Here is a 23,485-nt window from a genome sequence, read left to right as displayed (position 1 = left end):
ATGTATCTGGGGGTCTTCCAAAGTGCCCCCCAGAAAACTCCAACCATTGCCGTTCTGCCATCATCCCTGCTAGGGTTCCCTTCCAATTAACTTTAGCTAACTCCTCTCTCGTGTGTTTATAATTCCATTTACTCCACTGTAATACTGATATATCTGACTTTATCTTCTCCCTCTCAAACGGCAAGATGAATTCTATCATATGAGGAGTGATTGATAAGTAGGTGGCCTAAGGTAGAAGGAGTCAATTTTAGAAAACCTAACACATTTATTTTTCAACATAGTCCGCCCCCCATATGTACACACTTAGTCCAGCGATTGCGGAGCATACGGATCCCTTCTTTGTAGAAGTGGTCCACAGCAGGGGGTGATTCATTAGTTTGTGGCCTAAGATAGAAGGAGATGAGTTATTAACTTCAAACTTTCTGCATTATCACCCAAAGAGTTGAACTACACGTGCAAATAACGAGAGCATCTTGGACCTCCAGGTGGTCCACAGCAGGGGTGATTGATAAGTTCGTGGCCTAAGGTAGAAGGAGATGAGTTATACAGCTCTCATTACATGCACGTGCAGTTCAACTCTGAGTGATTATGCAAGGTTTATTAACTTCAAACTTTCTGCATAATCACTCAGAGTTGAACTGCATGTGCATGTAAAGACAGCTGTATAACACATTTCCTTCTACCTTAGGCCACGAACTTATCAATCACCCCTGCTGTGGACCGCTTTCTGGAGGTCCAAGATGCCAACTTCGACAAAGAAGGGATCCGTATGCTCCATGACCGCTGGACTAAGTGTGTACATTTAGGAAAAATAAATGTGCTAGGTTTTCTAAAATTGACTCCTTCTACCTTCGGCCACAAACTTATGAATCATCCCTTGTAATGTGAGCACCACCTCCCAAGGGTTCCTTCACCTTAAGCTCCCTAGTCAAATCTAGTTCATTACACAACACCCAATCCAGAACAGCTGATCCCCTAGTGGGCTCAACCACAAGCTGCTCTAAAAAGCCTTCTTGTACTCCCTCTCTTGGGATCCAGTACCAACCCGTTTTTCCCAATGTCACCTCTTTCTAAGGATTTGATTTCATTTGTTACCCATAGAGCCATTCCATCCCCTGTCCTTTTAAAACAAGGTGTATCCTTGGATGCTTAGCTCCCAACTATTATATCCTTTCAGCCACACCCCAGTGAAGCCCACAATGTCATTCCTGCCAATCTCTAACTGCGCTACAAGATCATCTACCTTATTCTGTATACTGTGTGCATTCAAACATAGCACCTTCAGTATTGTATTCATCACCCTTTTTGATTCTTTCCCCCTGTTACACTTTAGTTCATCCCACTGATTGCAATTTTGTCCCAACATCTGCCTGTCCTTCCTCACTAACATTGCATCTAGTTGTATAGCTTCCTCAGCCCCGTCACTCTGATTCCCATCCCCCTGCCAACCGCTTCAACCATCCACAATAGCTCTAGCAAACTTGCCCCCAAGGGTGTTGGGCTCCCTCAGGTTCAGGTGTAACCAGTACTTTTTCTACAGGTCATACCTTCCCCAGAAGGGATTCCAATGATCCAGAAATTTCAACCCCTGCTCCCTGCAGCACTTCCTCAGCCACTCATTCTCTGTATTATCATACTTTGGAGGTCTTGCTCTTCAGTCTCTTCCCTAATGCCCTATACTCACTGTGCAGGAGCTCTCCCTCCTTTCTACCCATGTCATCGGTGCCAATGTGCACCTTGACCTCTGGCTAATCACCCTTTCTCTTGAGAATTTTCTGTACCTGCTCTGAGACATCCTGCTCCCTAGCACCTGGGAGGCAACACACAATCCTGGCTTCTCTTCTGCAGCCACAGAACCTGCTGTCTGTCACCCTAACTATCGAGTCTCCTATCACTACCGCTCTGCCCGACTTTGCCCTTCCCTGCTGAACCGCAGAGCTGGCCTCAGTGCCACTGGCCTGGCTGCTGCTGCTGTGCCTGATAGGTCATCCCCCCGGTGGCGTTCAAAGGGTATACTTGTAACTGAGGGGAGGGATTCAGGGGAATACCCCCCAGTGGCGTTCAAAGGGCATACTCGTAACTGAGGAGAGGGATTCAGAGGAACCCTGCACTGACTGCTTCCTCCCCTTGCTTCTCACGGTGGTCACCCATCTACTAATGTGGCACCTTATTGAATGTCTATCTTTCTGTGCCTTTCTGCCTCATGTACTCACCTGGTTTCTGCTTAAAGACATCTATGCAGGTGAATGGTGTTGAGAGGCATATCAGCCATGCTCAAATTGAGAGGTGAATGGACCTCAGGAGATTAACTGCCCTCCTCTGTTTTATTCAATGAGTCACCCACAGCACAAAAGAGGAGATTTCATTTGAGAAGGTTGATGTAGAAGAGGAAGCTACATTATGAAATAGCGATTGATTAATGTTCTACCAGTGGTTGTTTACCAACATGGGACCTAAATAAAGAGCTTTGAGGTCAAGGAGTTGTAGGTTAGGGATCATACCTTATCAGTAGTAAATTCAACGTAAGTGTAATCGTTTCTCTCGTACGTATCCAGACTCTCACCGTCATCCCAAAATAGGAAACCCCTTGCTGATGTGTTCTGGGACAGTGCCACAAGCAGGTGAAAAGGGTTGCCACTACTCACCCAAGTGGTTGTGGCAGGTTCCTGTTATAAAATAGAAACAAATGCGTAGTATCACCCTGCCGATTGAAAGATCACTGTTGACTAAGGATATCAGGTTATGAAGATAAGAGAAATACATGAGATCAACAAGGTTGTGTTGCCCTATAAACTGTTTCCTTGGTACAAGGTATCCAACACAATAAATTAGTGTCTTTGGGAGAAAGACTTGCATTTATACAATGCTATTCATGACTTGCCAATTCCCAAAAGACTTTGCAACCAGTTAGTCACTTCTGAAGTGCTGTCACTGTTCCAATTTATCAACTGGTGCACAGCATTCTGATGATCAGTTGTGGTCCAGTGTTGACTGTGGGATAAATATTGGCCACGGCAATATAGGGTTGACGAATCATTAAAGCAGAAGGGAGCTCAGATTTCCGCCTCATCCAACAGTGTTTTTTTCAACACCGTAGCACTCTTAACTCAGCACTAGGAGGCTCAGCATGAAAGTGAGTAAATACTCCGAGAAATTTTAAAAGGAGTTAAAAAAATATCAGCAAGGAATTTAAACATGAAATCAAGGTACCTGTGTGACAACGATCTCTCCCTCCCTCAGGTGCAGGTTGATGGTGTCCAGAGGAGCGGGAAGTTTGACATACTCTCCTGTGCTAACAAGTGGAGATCCCTGTTGATAAAGGAGTAAATGAAAATGTGTCTCGTCGTGACATTGTCCAAACAATATTGTAATAGGTTTAGACAAGAGCGCCCATCAACAAAATATAGTGGGAAGTATTATAGACTCATTGAGTTGTACAGCACAGAACAAAAGATCTCAACTGTTTACTCCCCTTCCTAGATGTAGCCTGATTTACCAAGTTCCACCAACATTTTGTATGCGTTGCTCAGGAATCCCAGCATCTGCAATATCTCTTGTGTTTGCCCTCTTGTTTTTGACACCTCTATCATGGGAAAAAGATTTGGACCATCTATCCTACCCTATCTATGCCTCGTATAATTTTATATATTCCACCTCTATTCCTCAGCATTCAGGAAAAACAAACCCAGCCTATCCAATCTCTCTGACAATCAGAATCAGAATCAGAATCAGGTTTATTATCACCCATGTCTTCACCACTTTCTCTAGTGCAAACACATCCTTCTAACAGTATAGCTACCAGAACTTCTAACAGTATAGCTACCAGATCTGCACACAACATTCCAAGTGTGCTCTAACTAGTGTTTTGAAAATGTAACATTATGTCCCAACTCTATGCCTGATCTATATTGGCAAGCATGCCATATGTCTTCTGCATCACCCCACCTTTCAGGAAACTGGTGTTGCAGAATAAAGGTTTCAGCAGGTGAAGTTCAGTAACCTGACTTTGGTTAAAAAGGCATTTGGCTATTCATTTATTATTGTCACCCGTGAAAAGATTTGGTTTGTGTGTCATGCAGACATATCATTCTGTTCATATGTATACTGAGGGAGAACAAGAGAAAAGAAACAAATCTGAATGTAAAATATAGTGAGAAGTGCTGTATTTCAGCCTAAACAAAGCACCTTTGACAGTGCAGCATTCCTCCCTCTATGCAGCACTTGAGTGTGTCAGCCCGGATTTGTGTGCCTGGAGTGGAAGTTAATCATTTGAATTTCTGTCCTAGAGATAAGATTGCTGTTCACTGAAGCACTTTTACAGCTCCAATATACTCCCACAAGTACAAACTGTAAGCTGTTTATGTGCCGTGCACAAGAGCAGACAACATCCTCTCCAGTTAACAAGCAACCTATTCCAACTTACCGTGTAGAAGTCGTACCAAACCCCTTTGGGGAAGTATGCAGTCACAGCACTGCTCCCTGGATCTAACACTGGTGAAATGAGGAGGCTACGACCCCACAGGAACTGTCGGTCAATGGAGAGAGTATTTTTATCTTCAGGAAACCTGAATTGAGAAATGAGGGACAGATACAAAACACCCAGGTTAAAGAGAAAGAGGGCTCTCAACAAGCCCCCACACTAGACAGAAGAACACACAACACTCCTGGTGTGCTCTCTCCACAGCCCCATATAATTGAAGGAAGATTTCTCTACTCTTGTACTTGAATTCTCTTACATTGAAAGCCAACATACCATTTCCCTTCGTAATTGCTTGCTGTACTTTCAAATAGATTTTTAGTGAATGTGTACACCCATGTTCCTCTGAATACAGCTCCTCCCTAGGTTACAGCATGGCTCTGCTCCTCTCAACTGGTCGTAACGCAAACTGAGTTCCGACTCGGCAGAAGATGTCTGCAGCCCCGTAGGAGCTGGCAAATCCATTCTGTCACTCTCCCAGATGTTTGCTTGCATGTATGTAATCAGATGCTCAGAAACGGGGAAGGATCTGGACCGACCCCAGTTAGTCTCTCCCCATTAAAAAAAAAGCCAACTTCCTACATAGTCTACCTAAGTGGATGACCTTTCATTTTTCCAAATTATAGTCCACCTGTCATGTCCTCATCTATTTACTTAATCCACCTGTCTCCATTCAAGCATCTCTACAACTTCCCTGCAGCCCACTGGATATATTACACATGGTTCTCTGATTTACAGTATATCACTGATGTGGATTGTGAACAGCTGGGACTCCAGCACAAATCCTTATGGCAACCCATTAGCCTGAAACCCCAACCAGAAAATGGCCTCTGTATTTTCATTCTTTCCCTTAATTATGTTCACGCCATTCCATTACTGTAAATCCCACTTTTTAAAATTTTGTTTATAGTCATGCCACACACCATAGAATGAAGCCTCTTGCCCCAACACATCCATACCATCCAACAACTTACACTAATCTTACCCAAACCATTCTATTCTTCCCCCATCTCCATCAACTCCCTCCAGATTCCACTACTCTCCGCAACTTGTATATCTCTGGGACGTAGAAGGAAACCGCAGCAGTCAGGGAAACATATGAGATCAGAGGGACAAGGTGCAAACTCCGTACAGAATATCAGGATTGAAGCCGCCTCTCCACGGATGTCTCACAGCAGTTCTATTAGCTGAGCCACTGCGACACCTCTTGGGGTCATCAAAGGGTGCCAGAAGGCTAACCGAAGAAGATGCCGTTGATAAGTGGTGACTCTTTGCACGCAGCTCTGATGGGAATGATCAAATATTCCTGTTTAGGACTACCTCAGCTGAAATTCAGTCACAGCCATGAGGGTACCCGAGTAAGCAACGTCATTTTAAGACATTTAAAAATCTACTGAACCTCAAATTTGGTAGACCCCGGATGGCAGCCTCAGTTTGCAAGTGCAGTTTCCCTTTAAGAAAAAGGAAGTAGGGAAAGCTGGCTGGTCTGCCGGTACAATGGAAACTCAGAGGCCTTAAACCAACCCCAACCCTCCCGCACTCCTAACTGCCTACCAGTGAATGTACAGTTTCTGGAAAATAAAAATTGAAGACCTAAGAGCAAGACTGCAGTACCAGAGACATTAGGAGCTATGGCGTACTTCACTTCACAGAGATGTGGCTCACCCCCACCATTTCAGGTGCAACATTGCAGGTCGAGGGCTTCACCATTCATTGCAAAGGCAGGACGGCTGAGTCTTTTAAAGTTAGTGGGGCTGGGGTATGTTTCATAATTCACATTGTGGTGCAAAGACATGGTAGTTCTGTCTCAATCCTGCTCACCAACCTGGACCATCCAGTGGTCAAATATCATCTATTTTATCTGCTGAGGGAGTTTTCCACTATCATCCTGGTCGCAGTGAACATTATACCTCTGGCCAACATCAGGCAGGCACTGGAGGAGCTGAGCACTGTGATCAGCAGTAACGAAACAGTGCACTCAGATGCCTTCCCTATCATTGCTGGGATTTCAACCAGGCCAGCTTGAAGATGTCTCTGAACAACATAACACCTGTGGAACCAGAAGAGCCAATACAATTGACCACCGTTACAACATCATCAAGAATGCCTGCTGTGCCATCCCATGCCTGCACTTTGGAAAGTCCAATCAGCTGGCTGCACCTCTACTTCCAGCGTGTAGGCAGAGACTAAAGACTGCAACACCAGTGGTGATAAAGAGGAAGGTATGGTTAAGGGAGGCAGAGAAGCGCTTTCAGAACTGCTTTGAGTCAGTGGACTGGACAAGGTTCAGGGATTCATCTTCCAACCTGAATGAATATGCCACAGTTGTCCCCAGCTTCATCAAGACCTGTGTGTCTTTGAGAACATCCCGGATATACCTGTACCTAATGCAAAAGCCATGGATAAACCAGGAGATCTGTAGCCAGATCTCTGGCATTCAAGACCGGTGATCCAGAACTATACAAGTCGATACGACTTATAGAAGGCTATTTTAAAAGCAAAAAAAAAAACACTTCCCATTGAAGTTAGAGAGGGAATCCAATGCACCTCAGCTCTGGCAGGATTTGCAAGCCATTATTTACTACAAGGCAAAACTTAACATTATGAATGGCTGTGATGCCTCACTCACAGATGTGCTCAACGTCTTTTATGCACACTTTGAAAGGGAGAATAAAACTACACTTGCGTGAGTCTCTTCACCATCTGATGACCCTGTGACCTCTGTCTCGGAGGCCAAGTTCAGAACATCTTTCAATAGGATGAACCCTTGCAAGGCATCAGGTCCTGATGGTGTACGTAGTAAGGCACTGAAAACCTGTGCCAACCAACTGGCGGGAGTGTTCAAGGACATCTTCAATCTCTCACAGCTACAATCGGAGGTTCCCAACTGCTTCGAAAGGGCTAGTGCCCAAGAAGAGTAGGGTGAGCTTTCTCAATAACTATCACCCAGTTGCACTCACATCTACTGTGATGGAAGTGCTTTGAGAGGTTGGTCAGGGCTAGAATCAACTCTTGCCTAAGCAAGGACCTGGATCCGCTACAATTTGCTTATCGCCACAATAGGTCTACAGCAGATGTGATCTCACAGGCTCTCCACTCGGCTTTAGGTAATCTGGTCAATAGTAATACCTACATCAGGTTTCTGTTTATTTATTACAGCTCAGTATTCAACACATTCAAGCTCCAACACCTGGCTTCTGTACCTCCCTTTGCAAATGGATCCTTAACTTCCTCACAAGGAGACCACAGTCATCGCCAATCAGAAATAATATCTCCATCTCACTGACACTGTGAAAGGGCTAGGTGGCTTGGACTTTGTCAAATGTGTTCAGGAAAGTTTTCCAAGTCAATATATAGAGGTAGCAATGACAGAGGATGTAATACTTGATCTCCTATTGGGGAACCAGACAGGTCAGGTGACAGAAGTATGTGTAGGCGAACATTTTCGGTCCAGTGACAATAATGTCATTAATTTCAAGTTAATTATGGATAAGGATAGGTCTGGTCCTCGAGTTGAGGTTCTAAATTGGAGAAGGGCAAATTTTGTGGAAATAAGAAAGGATCTAGGAAGAGTGGATTGGGATAAATTGTTTTCTGGCAAGAATCTGTTCAGTAAGTGGAAGGCCTTCAAAGGCGAAATTTTGAGAGTGCAGAGTTTGCATCTTCCTGCCAGGATTAAAGGCAAAGTTAACAGGCATAGGGAACCTTGGTCTTCAAGGGATATTGGCGATCTGGTTAAGAAAAAGAGAGAGGTGTATAGTAGGTATAGGCAACAAGGAACAAATGAAGTATTTGAAGAGTATAGAAAATACTAAAGAAGGAAATCAGGAAGGCAAAAAGAAGACATGAGGTTGCTTTGGCAGATAATGTGAAGGTAAACCCCAAGGGTTTCTACAAGTATATTAAGAGTAAAAGGATAGTAAGGGACAAAATTGGTCCACTAGAAGATCAGAGTGGTCGTCTATGTGTAGAACCTCATGAGATGGGGGAGATCTTAAACAGTTTTTTTGCATCAGTATTTACTCAGGAAACTGGCATAGCGTATATGGAAAGAAGGGAAACAAACAGTAGTGTCATGGAACACATAGAGATTAAAGAGGAGGAGGTGCTTGCTGCCTTACAGCAAATAAAGGTAGATAAATCCCCCAGGCCTGACATGGTATTTCCTCGGACCTTGAGAGAGACTAGTGTAGAAATTGCAGGGGCCCTGGCAGAAATATTTAAAATGTCCTTGGCCATGGGTGCAGTGCCAGAAGATTGGAAGGTAGCTCACGTTGTTCCATTGTTTAAAAAAGGCTCCAAAAGTAAACCAGGTAATTACAGGCCAGTGAGCCTAACATCATAGTAGGTAAATTATTGGAAGGTGTTCTGAGAGTTCGGATATATAAGTATTTGGACAGCTAAGAGCTGATTAAGGATAGTCAGCACGGCTTTGTGCGTGGTAGATCGTGTTTAACAAATCTTGTACAGTTTTTCAAGGAGGTTATCAAGAAAGTAGATGAAGGAAAGGCTGTGGATGTTGTCTACATGGACTTTCAAAAGGCCTTTGACAAGGTGCCACATGGGAGGTTAGTTCAGAAGGTTCAGACATGAGATATCCATGGAGAGTTTGTAAACTGGATTTGAAATTGGCTGTGTGGGAGAAGACAGAGAGTGGTAGTGGATGATTGTTTATCAGACTGGAGGCCTGTGACTAGTGGTGTGCCTCAGGGATCTGTGCTGGGACCATTGTTGTTTGTTGTCTGTATCAATGATCTAGATAATAATGTGGTAAATTGGATCAGCAAGTTTGCTGATGACACTAAGACTGGAGGCATTGTGGACAGCGAGGAAGGTTTTCGAAGCTTGCAGAGGGATCTGGACCAACTGGAAAAATGGGCCAGAAAATGGCAGATGGAATTTAATGCAGACAAGCGTGAGGTGTTGCATTTTGGAAGGACAAATCAAGGTAGGACATACACAGTAAATGGTAGGGCACTGAGGAGTGCGGAGGAACAAAGGGGTCTGGGAGTTCAGATACATAATTCCCCGAAAATGGCGTCACAGGTAGACAGGGTTGTAAAGAAGGCTTTTGGCATCCTGGCATTCACAAATCAAAGTATTGAGTATAGGAGTTGGGATGTTATGGTTAGGTTGTATAAGGTTAGGTTGTGAGGCCAAATTTGGAGTATTGTGTGCCGTTCTGGTCACCTAACTATAGGAAGGATATCAGTAAGATTGAAAGAGAAGATTTACTAGGATGTTGCCAGGTCTTCAGGAGTTGAGTTACAGGGAAAGATTGAACAGGTTAGGACTTTATTCCTTGGAGCATAGAAGAATGAGGAGAGATTTGAGAGAGGTTTACAATATTATGAAGAGTATAGACAGAGTAAATGCGAGTAGGTTCTTTCCACTTAGATTAGGAGAGATAAATATGAGAGGACATGGCTTTAGGGTGAAAGGGGAAAGGTTTAGGGGGAACATTAGGGGGAACTTCTTCACTCAAGAGTGGTGGGAGTGTGGAACGAGCTGACATCTGACGTGGTAAATGCAGGCTCACTCTTAAATTTTAAGAATAAATTGGATAGGTACATGGATGGGAGAGCTCTGGAGGGTTATGGACTGGGTGCAGGTCAATGGGACTACTGGAATAAAGTTTCGGCACAGACTAGAAGGGCCGAATGGCCTGTTTTCTGTGCTGTAGAGTTCTACGGTTCTATGTTCTATGACAATCAACACAGGCACACCTCAGGGATGTGTGCTTAACCCACTGCTCTACTCTCTCTACACCCACGACAATGTAACTAGGCACAGTTAAAACGCTATCTATAAATTTGCCGATGTCACAACTATTGGCAGAATTCCATACAGTGATGAGGAAGTGAGACAGATCAGCTGGTTGAGTGGTGTCGCAACAATAACCTTGCATTCAATGTCAGTAAGGCCATGGACTTCAGAAAGGGAAAGTTGAGGGAAAACACACTATTTCTGATCCTTATTGAGGGATCAGAGGTGGAAACAGCGAGCAATTTCAAGTTCCTGGGTGTCAACATCTCTGAAGATCTATCCCGGGCTCAACATATTGATGCAATTACAAATAAGGCACGACTGTGGCTAGATTTCATTAGGAGTTTGAGTAGACTCCGTATGCCACCAAAGATTTTTGCGATTTTCTACAGATGTAACACGGAGAGCATTTTAACAGGTTGCTTCTCCCTCTGGTATGAAGGGGCCACTGCACAGAATCAGTCAAAGCTGAAATAAGTTGCAAACTCAGCCAGCTCCATCATGCGCACCAGCATCAAGGGCATCTTCAAAAGACGAAGTCTCAAAATGGCAGCATTCACCATTAAGGAACCTCGTCACCCAGGCATGCCCTTTTCTCATTCTACCATCAAGCAGCCTGAAGACACATTCAATGTTTCAGGAACAGTTTCTTCCCCTCTGCCATCAGATTTCTAAAAGGACAATGAACCCATATACACTACCTCACTTTTTTTCCTTTCTTTCTCTCTTTCGCACTACTTACTTAATTTATTTTTATATTTGTAATTTACGTATGTAATTTATAGTTTTTTATTACTTACTGTGATGTACTGCTGCCAGGAAACAACAAATTTCATGACACATGCCAGTGATATTAAATCTGATTCTGATAATATATCCACTTATTCACCCTTATCCATAATGCTCTAACCACCCCAGATAATGGTTACACATTTGTTAAGAGGATTTCCTGATCATAAGTCCACGTTGACCCTGTCCAAATCTATCAGTATTTTCAAAGTGCCCGTTACCATTTCCTTCTGGATTACTACTAGTTCCATCACTCCCTTCTTTCTTAAACGCTGGGAATATATTCATTACATTCCAATCTATGGGAACTGTTCTGGAAGCTATGGAATTTCAGGAAGTTCCATAGTTTCCTCTATTCCAGTCACCCCCTTCACACCCTTAGAGTGCAGCCTATTAGGTCCTGGGGATCTATTACTTCTCAATATTTTTCTAATATAGTTCCAATATTTTCCTCAATGTTTGACTTTTAACTTGTTTTAGCTCTTCATTCATTCTCAACCTGCAGTTCTCCTCTACTTACAAGAGATTTTTTCTTCTGTGTGATATTTGTCCAAGTTATCTGAGATTTCTTTCACATCTTAACATGGTTTCTCCTCTCTCAGTCTGTGAGACGCCTACATTAACTTTTGCTGATCTTTTCTTACTAGACTCTTGTGCTCTTTCTTCCATTTCCTACCAATGTCTTGGTCCTGATAACAATCATGAGAATGGGATCATTAGAGCCTGTTGCCTGATGATTCTGAGAACGGAGTAGTATTACAAAGTCACAACTTACTCAAAGAGGAGAGCTCTGGCAACAGTTTCTCCCCGGATATGTGAGTGATGGAAGAGCGTGTAGAGGTATGGGAGCAGAGAGTAGCGAGTAAGGAGGGCACGCTTCATTGCAGCTTGAGCGGGTGCACTGAACACGGTCGGGTCCTGAGCCTGGAGAACAGAGAAGCCATTTCAGAGAAAAGAGGACCATCATTAAAGTAATGGCAGAAAATTGCAACTATATTAATTCAGACCCATTGTCTTTAATCTAAATACTTATAACTGCCAAAAAAGCAATGCAGGATGTTGCAGAGTTTAAGGGATGGTTACTGTCCTGAGGTCCTCGTCTCAGTCCTACTGCCATAACATGGGCCATTATCTTCCAGGAGAGATGCTGACTCAGAGTGAAAAGTATTAGCTGGAAATTGCCTCGCCTGCCCAAGCAATCGGTCTGACTAATGATGTGGGGATTTATTAACTGTTTTTATCCAGGATCCTTGTAATATTCCCATTGACTCTCAGTGGATGAGAACATCTCAGTATGATGGCTACCTCATGTCAAGAGCCCTCAGGTAGTGCTTCCATTGTTGGGAGACAGTGGAGAACTCCTCAGGGTATAACAGCACCCTAATTTGTTTACTATTTCCAAGAGGAAGTGTTAGCCCTTCAGAGAGCAGCTGATGCCTCTCAGTCTGTACTTGGTGGAGTTCAGAAGAATGGTGGGGGAAGCTCTCACCCAAATCTACCAAATACTGAAAGGCCTGTATATAGTGGACATGGAGAGGGTGCTTCCATTAGTAGGAAAGTATTTGAAGGCATTAGTAGGAAAGTATTTGAAGGCAGAGCCTCGGAATAAAGAGCCTCTTTAAAACTGAGATGAGCAGCTATTTCTTCAGCCAAAGGATGGTGAGTCTGTGGATTCCTGGCTATTGGGTGTAGTTAAAGCTGAAATTCATAGGTTCTTGATTGGTAAGAAGGTTAATGGTTATGGGGAGAAGAGGTTTGAAAAAAAAATCAGCCATGATTGAATAGTGAAGCAGAGGCTTAATCCTGCTCCTATACCTTATGATCTTATAATCCGATAACACTGGTACTGGGATCCTGGGAATGATCCCCCTATCCAAGACAGCTGCTGGATTTGTGATTCCCCCACCACCACCAAGAAACACACTCTGGACGCAGTACCTAGGTTGAGAGTGCACTGCAGTAGTGAGGGAGTACAGCACTAATGGAGCTTCTGTCTTTCATATATGGACATTAAACCCTTTAGTCATTCAGCTGGACATTAAAGTACTGCAGGAACTTTTTGAAGAAAACCAGTGGTCTGTCCTCTGGTGTTACGGAAACATTTCTCAACTAACATTCGAAAAAGAAGTTAACCCAACTGGTTAACATTGCGAATTGTGGCTCTTGCTGTGCACAAGTTAGCTGACACATTTGTGACAACACTTCAAAAACTGGAATAATGCCCAGGGGCATGCTGCAGTCGTGAAGGGCTCAGTATTAATACAAGTCTTTCCTTTTGCAACTTTTCAGATTGTTTTCCCAAATAAATATATGCAAGTATATGTTACAAACTCTGGACCACCTTCTCGTTTTGGGTGTTGTGGTTTCGAGAGAAGGGGTAGAAAGCACCAAGCTGCATCCATCGCACGCACATTTCCTCTGTGGTACTGCCGCCAAATCCACATATGTCTGCACCGACCAGAGGAATTCCAAACATATTGAAGTTCAGAATACCTGTGGAACAGAAAGGGGTCAAGGTGCAGAGTGATAACAACATGACTCACTGTAATCTCGCTCACACAGTCTGTTCACATTGGCAAACCTCTAACTAGGTCTTGAGCTTCATGCCAACTGCCCTTGTCCTAACTCATTACCCATGATTATCATGCAGAGCGTGGTGGGTATATGGAACAAGCTGCAGAAGAAGTAGCTTCAATTCAATTAAGTACAATTATAGACTTTAAAAGATGTAGACATGTTGGTGGACAGGGAAGGTTAAGAGGGAAGTGGGCCAAATGCAGACTTCATGGGATTAGCTTGAATTGGCACCTCAGTTGGCATGGATAAGTCCAAGTTCAAATTTAATTGTCATTCAACCACACACGTGTATACAGCTAAACAATACAGCATTATTCCAGGATCAAAGTGCAAACCACAGCACATACAGTCACATGTAGCATACAGTAACACACAGCACACAGCACATACAGTCACAAAATAATATTAACACAAAGCACTGAGTGGCATGGCCTGAAGTTTGAAGGTGCATGGGATTTTGTCCTGGAGCCATGTTTCTGCAAGAACAAGCACGCAGCAGTTCCTCATCTCACACTGGGTCGGTCACAAAACCAATCCCACTTGACTTTCAGGAAGAGAACACTGGAGAGCAGCACTAACAGGAGAGATGACCTGCAGGGGCCACCCCCAACCCAGCATTTCACCGTCGCACCTCTGTTCTCTCCCACACTGCCTCCAGTGCCTCCTCCCCTGCGTAGATATACCAGGTAACGCCGTGGCTTGAAGGCCTGTTCCATGTAACAACTGAGGCCATGTGGGTCTCACCAATGCATTAATGAGCCACACTTGTAGCATTTTGTATTATCAATGTTCAACAGGGTCTTGCAATCACAAGTAAAATGGTTAGAACAATAATTTGCATTACTTGTTGGACCCGTAGAAGCCGCTGCGACCAAACATGCCACCATCTTTGAGGCTGGACGAAAAGTCATGCTTCTGTGCTGTATAACTAAATCACCCTTAGCCTGCTGACCTGCATTGAATCGACTTTCAACAGTAAACACAAAATAATCTGCAGATGCTGGGGTCAAAGCAACACTCACAACACGTTGGAGAAACTCAGCAGGTCGGGCAGCATCCGTGGAAACGATCAGTCAACGTTTCGGGCCGGAACCCTTCATCAGGACTGTAGACGGAAGGGGCAGAGGCCCTATAAAGAAGATGGGGGGAGGGTGGGAAGGAGAAGGCTGGTAGGTTCCAGGTGAAAAACCAGTAAGGGGAAAGATAAAGGGGTGGGTGAGGGGAAGCAGGGACAGGATAGGCAGGAAAGGTGAAGAAGGAATAGGGGAAAACACAATGGGTAGTAGAAGGAGGCGGAACCATGAGGGAGGTGATAGGCAGCTGGGGGAGGGGGCAAAGTGAAATAGGGATAGGGGAAGGGAGGTGGAGGGAATTACCGGAAGTTGGAGAATTCTATGTTCATACCAAGGGGCTGGAGACTACCTAGACAGTATATGAGGTGTTGTTCCTCCAACCTGAGTTTAGCCTCATCATGCAGTAGAGGAAGCCATGTGTGGACATATCTGAATGGGAGTGGGAAGCAGAGTTGAAGTGGGTGGCTACCGGGAGATCCTGTCTGTTGTGGCGGACGGAGTGGAGGTGCTCGACGAAGCGGTCCCCCAATCTGCGTTGGGTTTCACCAATGTAGAGGAGGCCACACTGGGAGCACCGGATGCAATAGATGACCCCAACAGACTCACAAGTGAAGTGTTGCCTCACTCGGAAGGACTGTTTGGGGCCCTGAATGGTGGCAAGAGAGGAGGTGTAGGGACAGGTGTAGCACTTGCGCTTACAGGGATAAGTGCCGGGTGGGAGATCCATGGGGAGGGACATGTGGATCAGGGAGTCGCGGAGGGACCGATCCCTGCGGAAAGTGGAGAGGGGTGGAGAGGGAAAGATGTGCTTAGTGGTGGGGTCCTGTTGAAGGTGGCAGAAGTTGCAGAGGATAATGTGCTGGATCCAGAGGCTGGTGGGGTGGTAGGTGAGGACAAGGGGAACTCTGTCCCTGTTGTGGTGGCAGGACGATGGGGTGAGAGCCGAAGTGCGGGAAATGGAGGAGATGCGGATGAGGGCATCATTGATGACAGCAGAAGGGAAACCACGATCCTTAAAGAAGGAGGACATTTGAGGTGTCCTGGAACGGAAAACCTCATCCTCGGAGCAGATGTGGCGGAGACGGAGGAACTGGGAATAGGGAATGGCATTTTTGCATGTGGCGGGGTGGGAAGAGGTATAGTCCAGGTAGATATGAGAGTCAGTGGACTTGTAGAAGATGTCAGTGGACAGTCTGTCTCCAGAGATGGAGACCGAGAGATCGAGAAAGGGGAGAGAAGTGTCTGAGATAGACCAAGTGAATTTGAGGGCTGGGAGGAAGTTAGGAGTAAAGTTGATGAAATTGACGAGCTCAGCATGGGTGCAAGAAGCAGCACCAATGTAGTCATCAATGTACCAAAGGAAAAGTTGGGGAGAGCAGTACCAGAATAGGTTTGGAGCACAGACTGTTCCACATAACCAACGAAGGGGCAGGCATAGCTAGGGCCCATGCGAGTTCCCATAGCTACACCCTTAGTCTGAAGAAAGTGGGAAGAACCAAAAGAGAAGTTATTGAGTGTGAGAACCAGTTCCGCCGATCGAAGGAGGGTAGTGGTGGTGGGGAACTGGTGAGGTCTATTGTCCAGAAAGTAGCGGAGGGCTTTGAGGCGTTCTTGATGGGTTCCTCCAGCGTGCTGTGAGTGTGACTTTCAACAGTGCCTTCCCTTGTTTATAATTCCTTCCATGGTCCCACTCATCCATACTTGCACCAATCTTATCTCCCTATATAATATCCACACTCAACCAGTCCTGGTCCCCTGATAACCCTGAAATTTGACTGCTCTCCCACCAGCCATCCTGTCAACTATTACCAAGACTTTCAGGCCTGTGGTGCACTCCGTGAATGACACTGCCTCCTTTCCCTCGTGTAATATGCTTTATAGCCTGACAGATTGTTGGGCAGGTCCTCGTAAGAGTACCAAGGAGATACTGATGTTCTAATGTCATGCACTAAAAACAGAAATGCTGAAAACAGGTCAGGCAACATCTATGGAGAGACAGAGTTAAAATTTCAGTCCAATGATCAGATTTGCAGCATTGTGGGCTTTGACAATTATATTACTTTTGTGAGCCAGTGGCTGGGGTACAAGAACTCAACAACAGAGCATAATGTCCAGCCAGTCTGTACTTGTTGATCAGGCAGGTGGGTCCTTAAATCCCACCTTCATATCTGCCCTTGCAGTTTACAGTTCATTTGACAATAGTACCTTTGTACATCTGTGCTGCTAAGGACAGAATATAAATGGCATGGTGGTACAGTCGCTGCCCTGCCTCAAAGTCCAATGACACAGGTTCAGTTACTGAATAACTCAGGTACTGTACTCCCCAAGGATGAGTGGGCTCCCTCCTGCTGCTCCACGTTCTTCCTACATCCCCAGTCAGCAGACAAATTTGCTGCTGTGTGAAACAGAGTGGTAGAACCTGGAGGGAATTGATGGGAATGTGGGAATAAAATGGGATCAGTACAAATGAATGATTGGTCGGAGGTGTGGACATAATGGATGAACGTAAGAACATAAGAAATAGGAGCAGGAGTAGGCCATCTGGCCCATCGAGCCTGCCCCACTATTCGATAAGATCATGACTGATCTGGCCATGGACCATCTCCACCTACCTGCCTTTTACCTATAACCCTTAGTTCCCCTACCTACAACAGCAACAAGAGGGTCTGTTTCAATGTTGTATGACTCTTTGACTCTAAATGGACATTATAGCTGTTTTATTTGAGTGGCATCTGTGGTGCGGCAAATTCCTTCACCGCTGAGTTGGAAAGCCTTGGTTTTAACGCTCACTCCAGATTTGAAAACAAGTTGACTGTCCTGAAGCGGTAGAGGGGTATTGTCGCTCCGATGTAGGTGCCATAACTTAGATGAAAGGTTGAACCCTGCTCGTCTCTCCTCTCCCAGGGGATGTAAACAATCCCGTGACACCAGGTGCCCCAGGTTTTCTTGTCAATGTACAGTATATCCCTCACTGACACAGGTTATCTCATTCCGGCCTGTGGGATCTTGCTGTGCAAAAGCTGCAGTTCCTTCATTTCCACAGTCACTGCGGTTCAATGACAAACAAATACTAGGATAGCCGGCTTGAGAAACACAGAGCTCCGTTTTGGTGCAACAAATAATCTGCTGGAAGGACACTAGAGGCTGAACAGCATCTGTGGGAAGAAAGGAACTGTCAAAGTTTCAGATCAAAGTCCTGCATCAGGACTGTCAATGTTCTGGGTCAAAACCCTGCAGCAAGATTGTTTGTGGCACCTGATTCCAGCGTCTGAAATCTCTTGGGTCTTCATTTTTCGTGTGTTCTGATCGGGTGCTGCCTCAAGCCGCTCTGTCCACTCAGGTGATCCACAGCAGAAAAATGCTAAATTTCTGACAGTCCTCGAAGTAAACGATTGGCAGTATTCAATGTAAGACATGGCCCGTGCAGAGCACTGCATTTCCTTTCTCACCCAGTCCCCCACCCTGGAATCACTTTCCCTCAGGACACTCTCTGCCTTTTCCTCCCATACTGAGGCTGCTACAACCTTGGATTCTCCCCCACAGTTAGTAACATGGCTGTTTCAACTTTGACCCTGCTGTTCACAGAAACTACACATTACTAAGACATAGAATGAATAATGTTATGATACATGTAAATGACACAGGAAACATGATAGTTATGCTCGAACATATTGTGCCTTCAAATGGTTGGTCCAATTTCATTAAAGGATATCAAAGTCATAAGCTGGCTGGTGGCGTAGTGGCATCAGTGCCGGACTTTGGAGCAAAGGCTCCAGAGTTCGAACCCACCCGGCTCCCCAGGCACGCTTTCCATCCGTGCTGGGTTGAGGGTCGAGCTAGCAACTCGACCTCATAAAAAAGAAATTGCCTGCTACAGAAACATCAACAGCTAAAAGTTGATGGCCTATGCTCTCTTGTGAGTTTAAAAGGCAATTTCCTTCCTTCCTATATCAAAATCATGCTCAAAGAGGACCACAACCTTATCATGTGTCAATGACCTGGTAAGCTAAGCTGGCTGGAGTCAGGGCTTTATGCTTTGGCTCCTTGCAGGGTCACCCATGTCAAACAAGTCAAAGGGTAGAGGCCAGACTAAGAGTGGTCCACTGATCCTCCAGGTTCAGGGGTTCAGCTCAGGGCCAACAACCCTGACTGGTAGAACAAACTTGTTACAGAAATAGCAATGAAGAATCCTTCTGCATCTGAGTGTGATGGCACTGAGTCTCCAGCCAGGACTACATGACTGACAAGAGTGTAGCTACTAACATGATGAAGGAAGCCCTGAACACCACCAGAGAGGGAGGATCTTCATTGCTGCTGTAAATACCAGCCGTGTAAACGGGCAGAAAGGAAGTACATCAAAGTTAAAGCTGAGTTTACTATCATATGCACAGTACTGGTATGTACAGGTGCATTGGAAGACTTGCCTACTGCAGCGTCACAGACACATAGCATCACAAGCAGCATTTACAAGAAAAACACAATTGTAAATTATACACAATTTTTACAAGAAAATGCATTTTAGTGCAAGGTGGTCAAGTGCCCACAGTGTTGCTGAACCACAGTGGTAAGAGTTTTGCCAGTTGGTTCAAGAACTGAATGTTTGAAGGAAGGTTCTTGAACCCAGTGGTGTGGGACTTCAGGGTTTTGTACCTCCTGCTGGATGGTATCTGTGAAAAGATGGCATTGCCTGGGTGGTGGGGATCTTTCAGGATAAATGTTGACTTCTAGAAGCAGCGCCTCCTGTACACACTATTAATGGTAGGGAGGGATGTGCCCTGATGTATTGGGCAGACTCCATTATTCTCTGCAGTTTCTTAAGTTCCTGGACATTCAAAATGCTGTACCAGACCGTGATGCAACCAGTCAGGATTCTTTCATCTGTACATCTGTAAAAATTTGTTAGAGTGTTCAATGACAAGCTGAATATCCTCACGTAGGGTCAACAGCCATCTAGCAAACATGTGCCGTGAAGTGCGGAAAGGGCATCCTTTGCATCGAAGCTTGGTCTGGCCATTCACTGCAACAGAACCTCCCCCAGCTGTCTTGGACCCCACCATGCCACTGGATCCGGGAGGGGGTGTCGAGAGGCTGGGTCTGGACCTGTGCAACCCCCCACTCACGCACACGCTGTTCCTTTCTGAGGAGTGGGGTAGCACCCCACTAACTGACTGAAAGGAACCATCATCATCCGATGGGATGGATAGCCAGAGAGAGAGAGAGAATATCCTTAACCTCCTAAGAATTAAAGGTGTTGGAAGTTTCCTTTGGATTGCATCTGTGCGCCAGTCATCTGATTTGTTAACACCCAAGAACCAGCTGACTCTCGGTTTTGTTGCCGTTGAGCAACAGGTTTTTTTTTTGTGGAACCACTGAACAAATACATTAAACAAGGCAAAACATTTCTTTAATGGGTATAATGTTCTCCTATGTCTACGCAATTGCTGACCTCTCTAGTGCAAGAACATTCAAGATTTTGATTTGGTGCTCGCATTGTTGATGTATAAAATTTCTTAACAGAAACAGAACTCAGAGCTTACAACACATTCACAGGTTCTTACCTGGAATAGAAAAGTACATGTCCCTCCACTGGCTCCTATTGTCTCCCAGCCAATGTCCCGAGTACTTGCCTTGACTTGGGAATGTTGATCGGGAAATGACAAATGGTCGTTTTTTACGGATTTTAATCAAAGCACTAGGACAAAGAGAAAGTAGCATTTTAGCAAATCAACACATTAGAAAATACTTATTCTTTTAAAAGCCCGGTCAACTTAGAACACAGACAGGCAAGGATGTGAAGAAAGTTTTTGGCACATTGGCCTTTATGGGTCAGGGCAGTGAATACCAGAGTTTGGACATCATGTTACAGCTGTACAAGACATTGGTGAGACCATCGCTGGAGAACTGTGCAGAGTTTGGGTCACTATGAGAAAGGAAGGATATGATTAAGCGAGAGAAGGTATAGAAAGGATTCACAAAGGTGTTACTGGGACTGGAGTTATGAAGTGAGATGGAGAAGGATGAGATGGTTTTCTCTGGAGCAAAGGGAGTCTTGTGGAAGTTTATAAAGTCATGAGCCACATAGATAAGGTCGATGGTCACAAACTTTGTCCCTAGAGTAGGGGAGTCTAAAACTAGAGTGCACAGATTTAAGATGAGAGGGGAAAGATTTAAAGGGCACCTGAGAGTCCATTTTTTTAAATAGAAAGTGATGGGTAAATGGAATGAGCAGCCTGAAGAAATGGTACGGCTGCATATAAATATATAAAACTAAAAAGAAATTTCGACAGGCAAATGGAAAGTAAAGGTTTAGAGGAATATGGGCCAAATGCAGTTCAGGTAAGCACCTTGATTTGCATGGACAAGTCAGGCAGAAGAGTTCTGTGACTCTATAACTCGGGTTTATATTATTTCTGATGGTTCTTTCCAGAACCCATATGAAAGTTCACACAAACTGACCTTGCTGAGGCCTTGGCCTCCATCAGCCCATACAGGCTATGTACATTATAGTGCGTAGATACCTTCTGCTTTACTGAGGCACAAATGGTTTTACTGCATAAGCTGCCACCCAGCACGCCTATGAGAAAACACAGCAGAGCATGTAACTTCAAAAGTACTGAGGCACAAACCCCTCCCTCCTCACACTGACTTTTACTATCACACCATCCCACCTCCACTCATCACTTACCACAATCCTGACCTTCTCCCATTCACCACAGATCCACCCCATCCCATCATCCTGCCTCTCTCTGCTAAACTTCTCCTTACTGGTGATCCTCCTCACTTTCCTCCTCACTACCAATCCTACCCCCTCCCCTTCTCATCCCTCATCACAATCCCTCCAGATGCCCTCCCCATTAATACCTTTTGACTCACTCCAGCCCCTCACAGTCCTCTGCTCTCACCAACTCTCCACACTCTTCCTCTCATAATTCTGCACTCTCTCATTCACAAGTCCCCTATCCTCCCCCATCCCATTTTCATTTTCCGCACCCCCTCATTAGTGATCCTCCCATATCAATGCTCTATCTTCACACTCAGCAGCGTTAATTCTCACTATTGAGCTTCTCTCCCCTCCCCAGTGACACGTCCAATGAGCACCCCATTAACTGACTCTCTCTTCCAATTGTGTTGCTGGTGCTCTCATCTACTGCTCTCCCCTTTGCTCATGGCACTCCCAGTTCCAAGGAGTAACAACTTCAGAATGGCAAGGAGCTATTAAACCAAGAACATGATTCATAACAAACAGTTAGTCCCATACAATAGCTTCCATACTGATTTCCTGTTTATCCTGCCTTCCTGTTTATCCTTTCTCTAGTTTATTTTTCCACTCCAGATATCCTCCTTTCTGATTTATCATCCCTGCCCAGATAGCCTTCATTCTGGTTTATTTTTTTCTGCCCCTATCTGACGGTGAAGGGTATCATTCCCACTGTAAGTCTCCAAGGCCTCACTCACTCTTCACCTGGGACATAGGGAGGGTTTTCGAGCTCGTTGGTCGGGCACCCGCTCTCAGATCCATCCACAAAGTTGGAAGGCTCGTTCATGTCCTAGAATGTTCCAGAAAGATGAATAAATAAAAATGCTACTGAGGTTAACCTCTGGAAAGTTTAAATTGATAGATAGGAAGTTTTCATTAACTTGGCAGGCCCACTTGTGCTGTGCAAAGTCCTACTTTTCAATGTTAAAGGGTATAACAGCACTGGAAAGGACAGAAAGAGAGGCAGGCACTGTTTTATTTACAGAAGGCTGAGGGGAAATTGGATACAAGTACATAAAATGAGGTGCAGAATTACTGGACACTTTTCCTTTTGATGCAAGGGTTCAGGTAAAGAGATCCCAGGTATAAAATAAAGGGGAAGAAAATGAATGAGGAAATCTATAAATGCAATATGTGACTGGAATCCACAATACACTGTCTGCAGATGTAGTGGTACAGGAGGCAGGTTGCATCTTGGCCCTCAAGAGAGAACAGGACCAATATAGGGTACAGAAAAACTGGTGACGGATGGAAGTGGTGAGCTGCTATGGTACAGAACAAGAGAGGAACTATGGGCTTACTGGTCTCCATCTGGGCAATCTGCAGGTAATCTCAATAAATCCATAATAGAATTATAACCATAATGGAATCCATGGAAGTCCACACCAACTTGGGTATTCAAGCAGTGTACAAAAGACAGAAACTGTGCAAGCACAAAAACAAAGAGGTAATAATAATAATAAATAAATAAGCACAAAATATCAAGAACATGAGATGAAGAGTCCTTGATAGTTGTGGGAACATTTCAATAATGGGGCAAGTGAAGTTATATCCTTTGTTTCAAGAGCCTGATGTTTGAGGTGTAATAACTATTCCTGAACCTGGTGGTGTGAGTCCTGAGGCTCCATAACCTTCTACCTGATGACAGCAGCAACAAGAGAGCATGTCTTTGGTGGTGGGGGTCCCTGCTTTCCTGTGAGGATGTGCTCAATGGTGGAAGGGCTTTACCCATCATAGGCTGTGATGTATCCAATAATTTTTACAGGATTTTCCATTCAAGGGCATTGATGTTTCCATACCAGACTGCGATGCAAACAGTCGATACTCTCTCCACCACACATCTATAGAAGCTTGACAAAGTTTTAGATATGCCGAATCTTCACAAACTCCAAAGGAAGTAAAGGCGCTGAAGTGCTTTCTTCGAAATTGCACTTACATGAGAGAAACTGACAAATTAGGAGAACTATCACATGGATCTTAAACACTAGCAGGGATAGGTTTATGGAAATCAAATTATTTCCAGTTTGGAGGAAAGTAAATGCAGAG

General features: G+C 44.7%; 1 protein-coding gene across 1 annotated transcript in view; it reads right to left on the bottom strand.

Annotated features, from left to right (window-relative positions):
• gaa2 (alpha glucosidase 2) overlaps window positions 1–23,485 on the bottom strand; it is a 71,286-nt gene that overhangs the window by 4,928 nt on the left and 42,873 nt on the right. Inside the window, exons 11-18 of the mRNA XM_072268402.1 lie at window positions 22,145–22,229; window positions 21,139–21,256; window positions 20,241–20,374; window positions 13,374–13,525; window positions 11,808–11,956; window positions 4,424–4,565; window positions 3,211–3,309; window positions 2,502–2,666 (exon numbers count right to left, since the gene is read on the bottom strand). Coding sequence (XP_072124503.1) covers window positions 2,502–2,666; window positions 3,211–3,309; window positions 4,424–4,565; window positions 11,808–11,956; window positions 13,374–13,525; window positions 20,241–20,374; window positions 21,139–21,256; window positions 22,145–22,229 — 1,044 coding nt within the window. The remainder of the gene's footprint in view (window positions 1–2,501; window positions 2,667–3,210; window positions 3,310–4,423; window positions 4,566–11,807; window positions 11,957–13,373; window positions 13,526–20,240; window positions 20,375–21,138; window positions 21,257–22,144; window positions 22,230–23,485) is intronic.

This window comes from Mobula birostris, chromosome 9 (genome assembly GCF_030028105.1).
Source record: "Mobula birostris isolate sMobBir1 chromosome 9, sMobBir1.hap1, whole genome shotgun sequence".
NCBI classification, from domain to species: Eukaryota; Metazoa; Chordata; class Chondrichthyes; order Myliobatiformes; family Myliobatidae; genus Mobula; species Mobula birostris.
The sequence above is the reverse complement of the archived record's forward strand: the minus strand, read 5'-3'. Positions and strand labels throughout refer to the sequence as shown.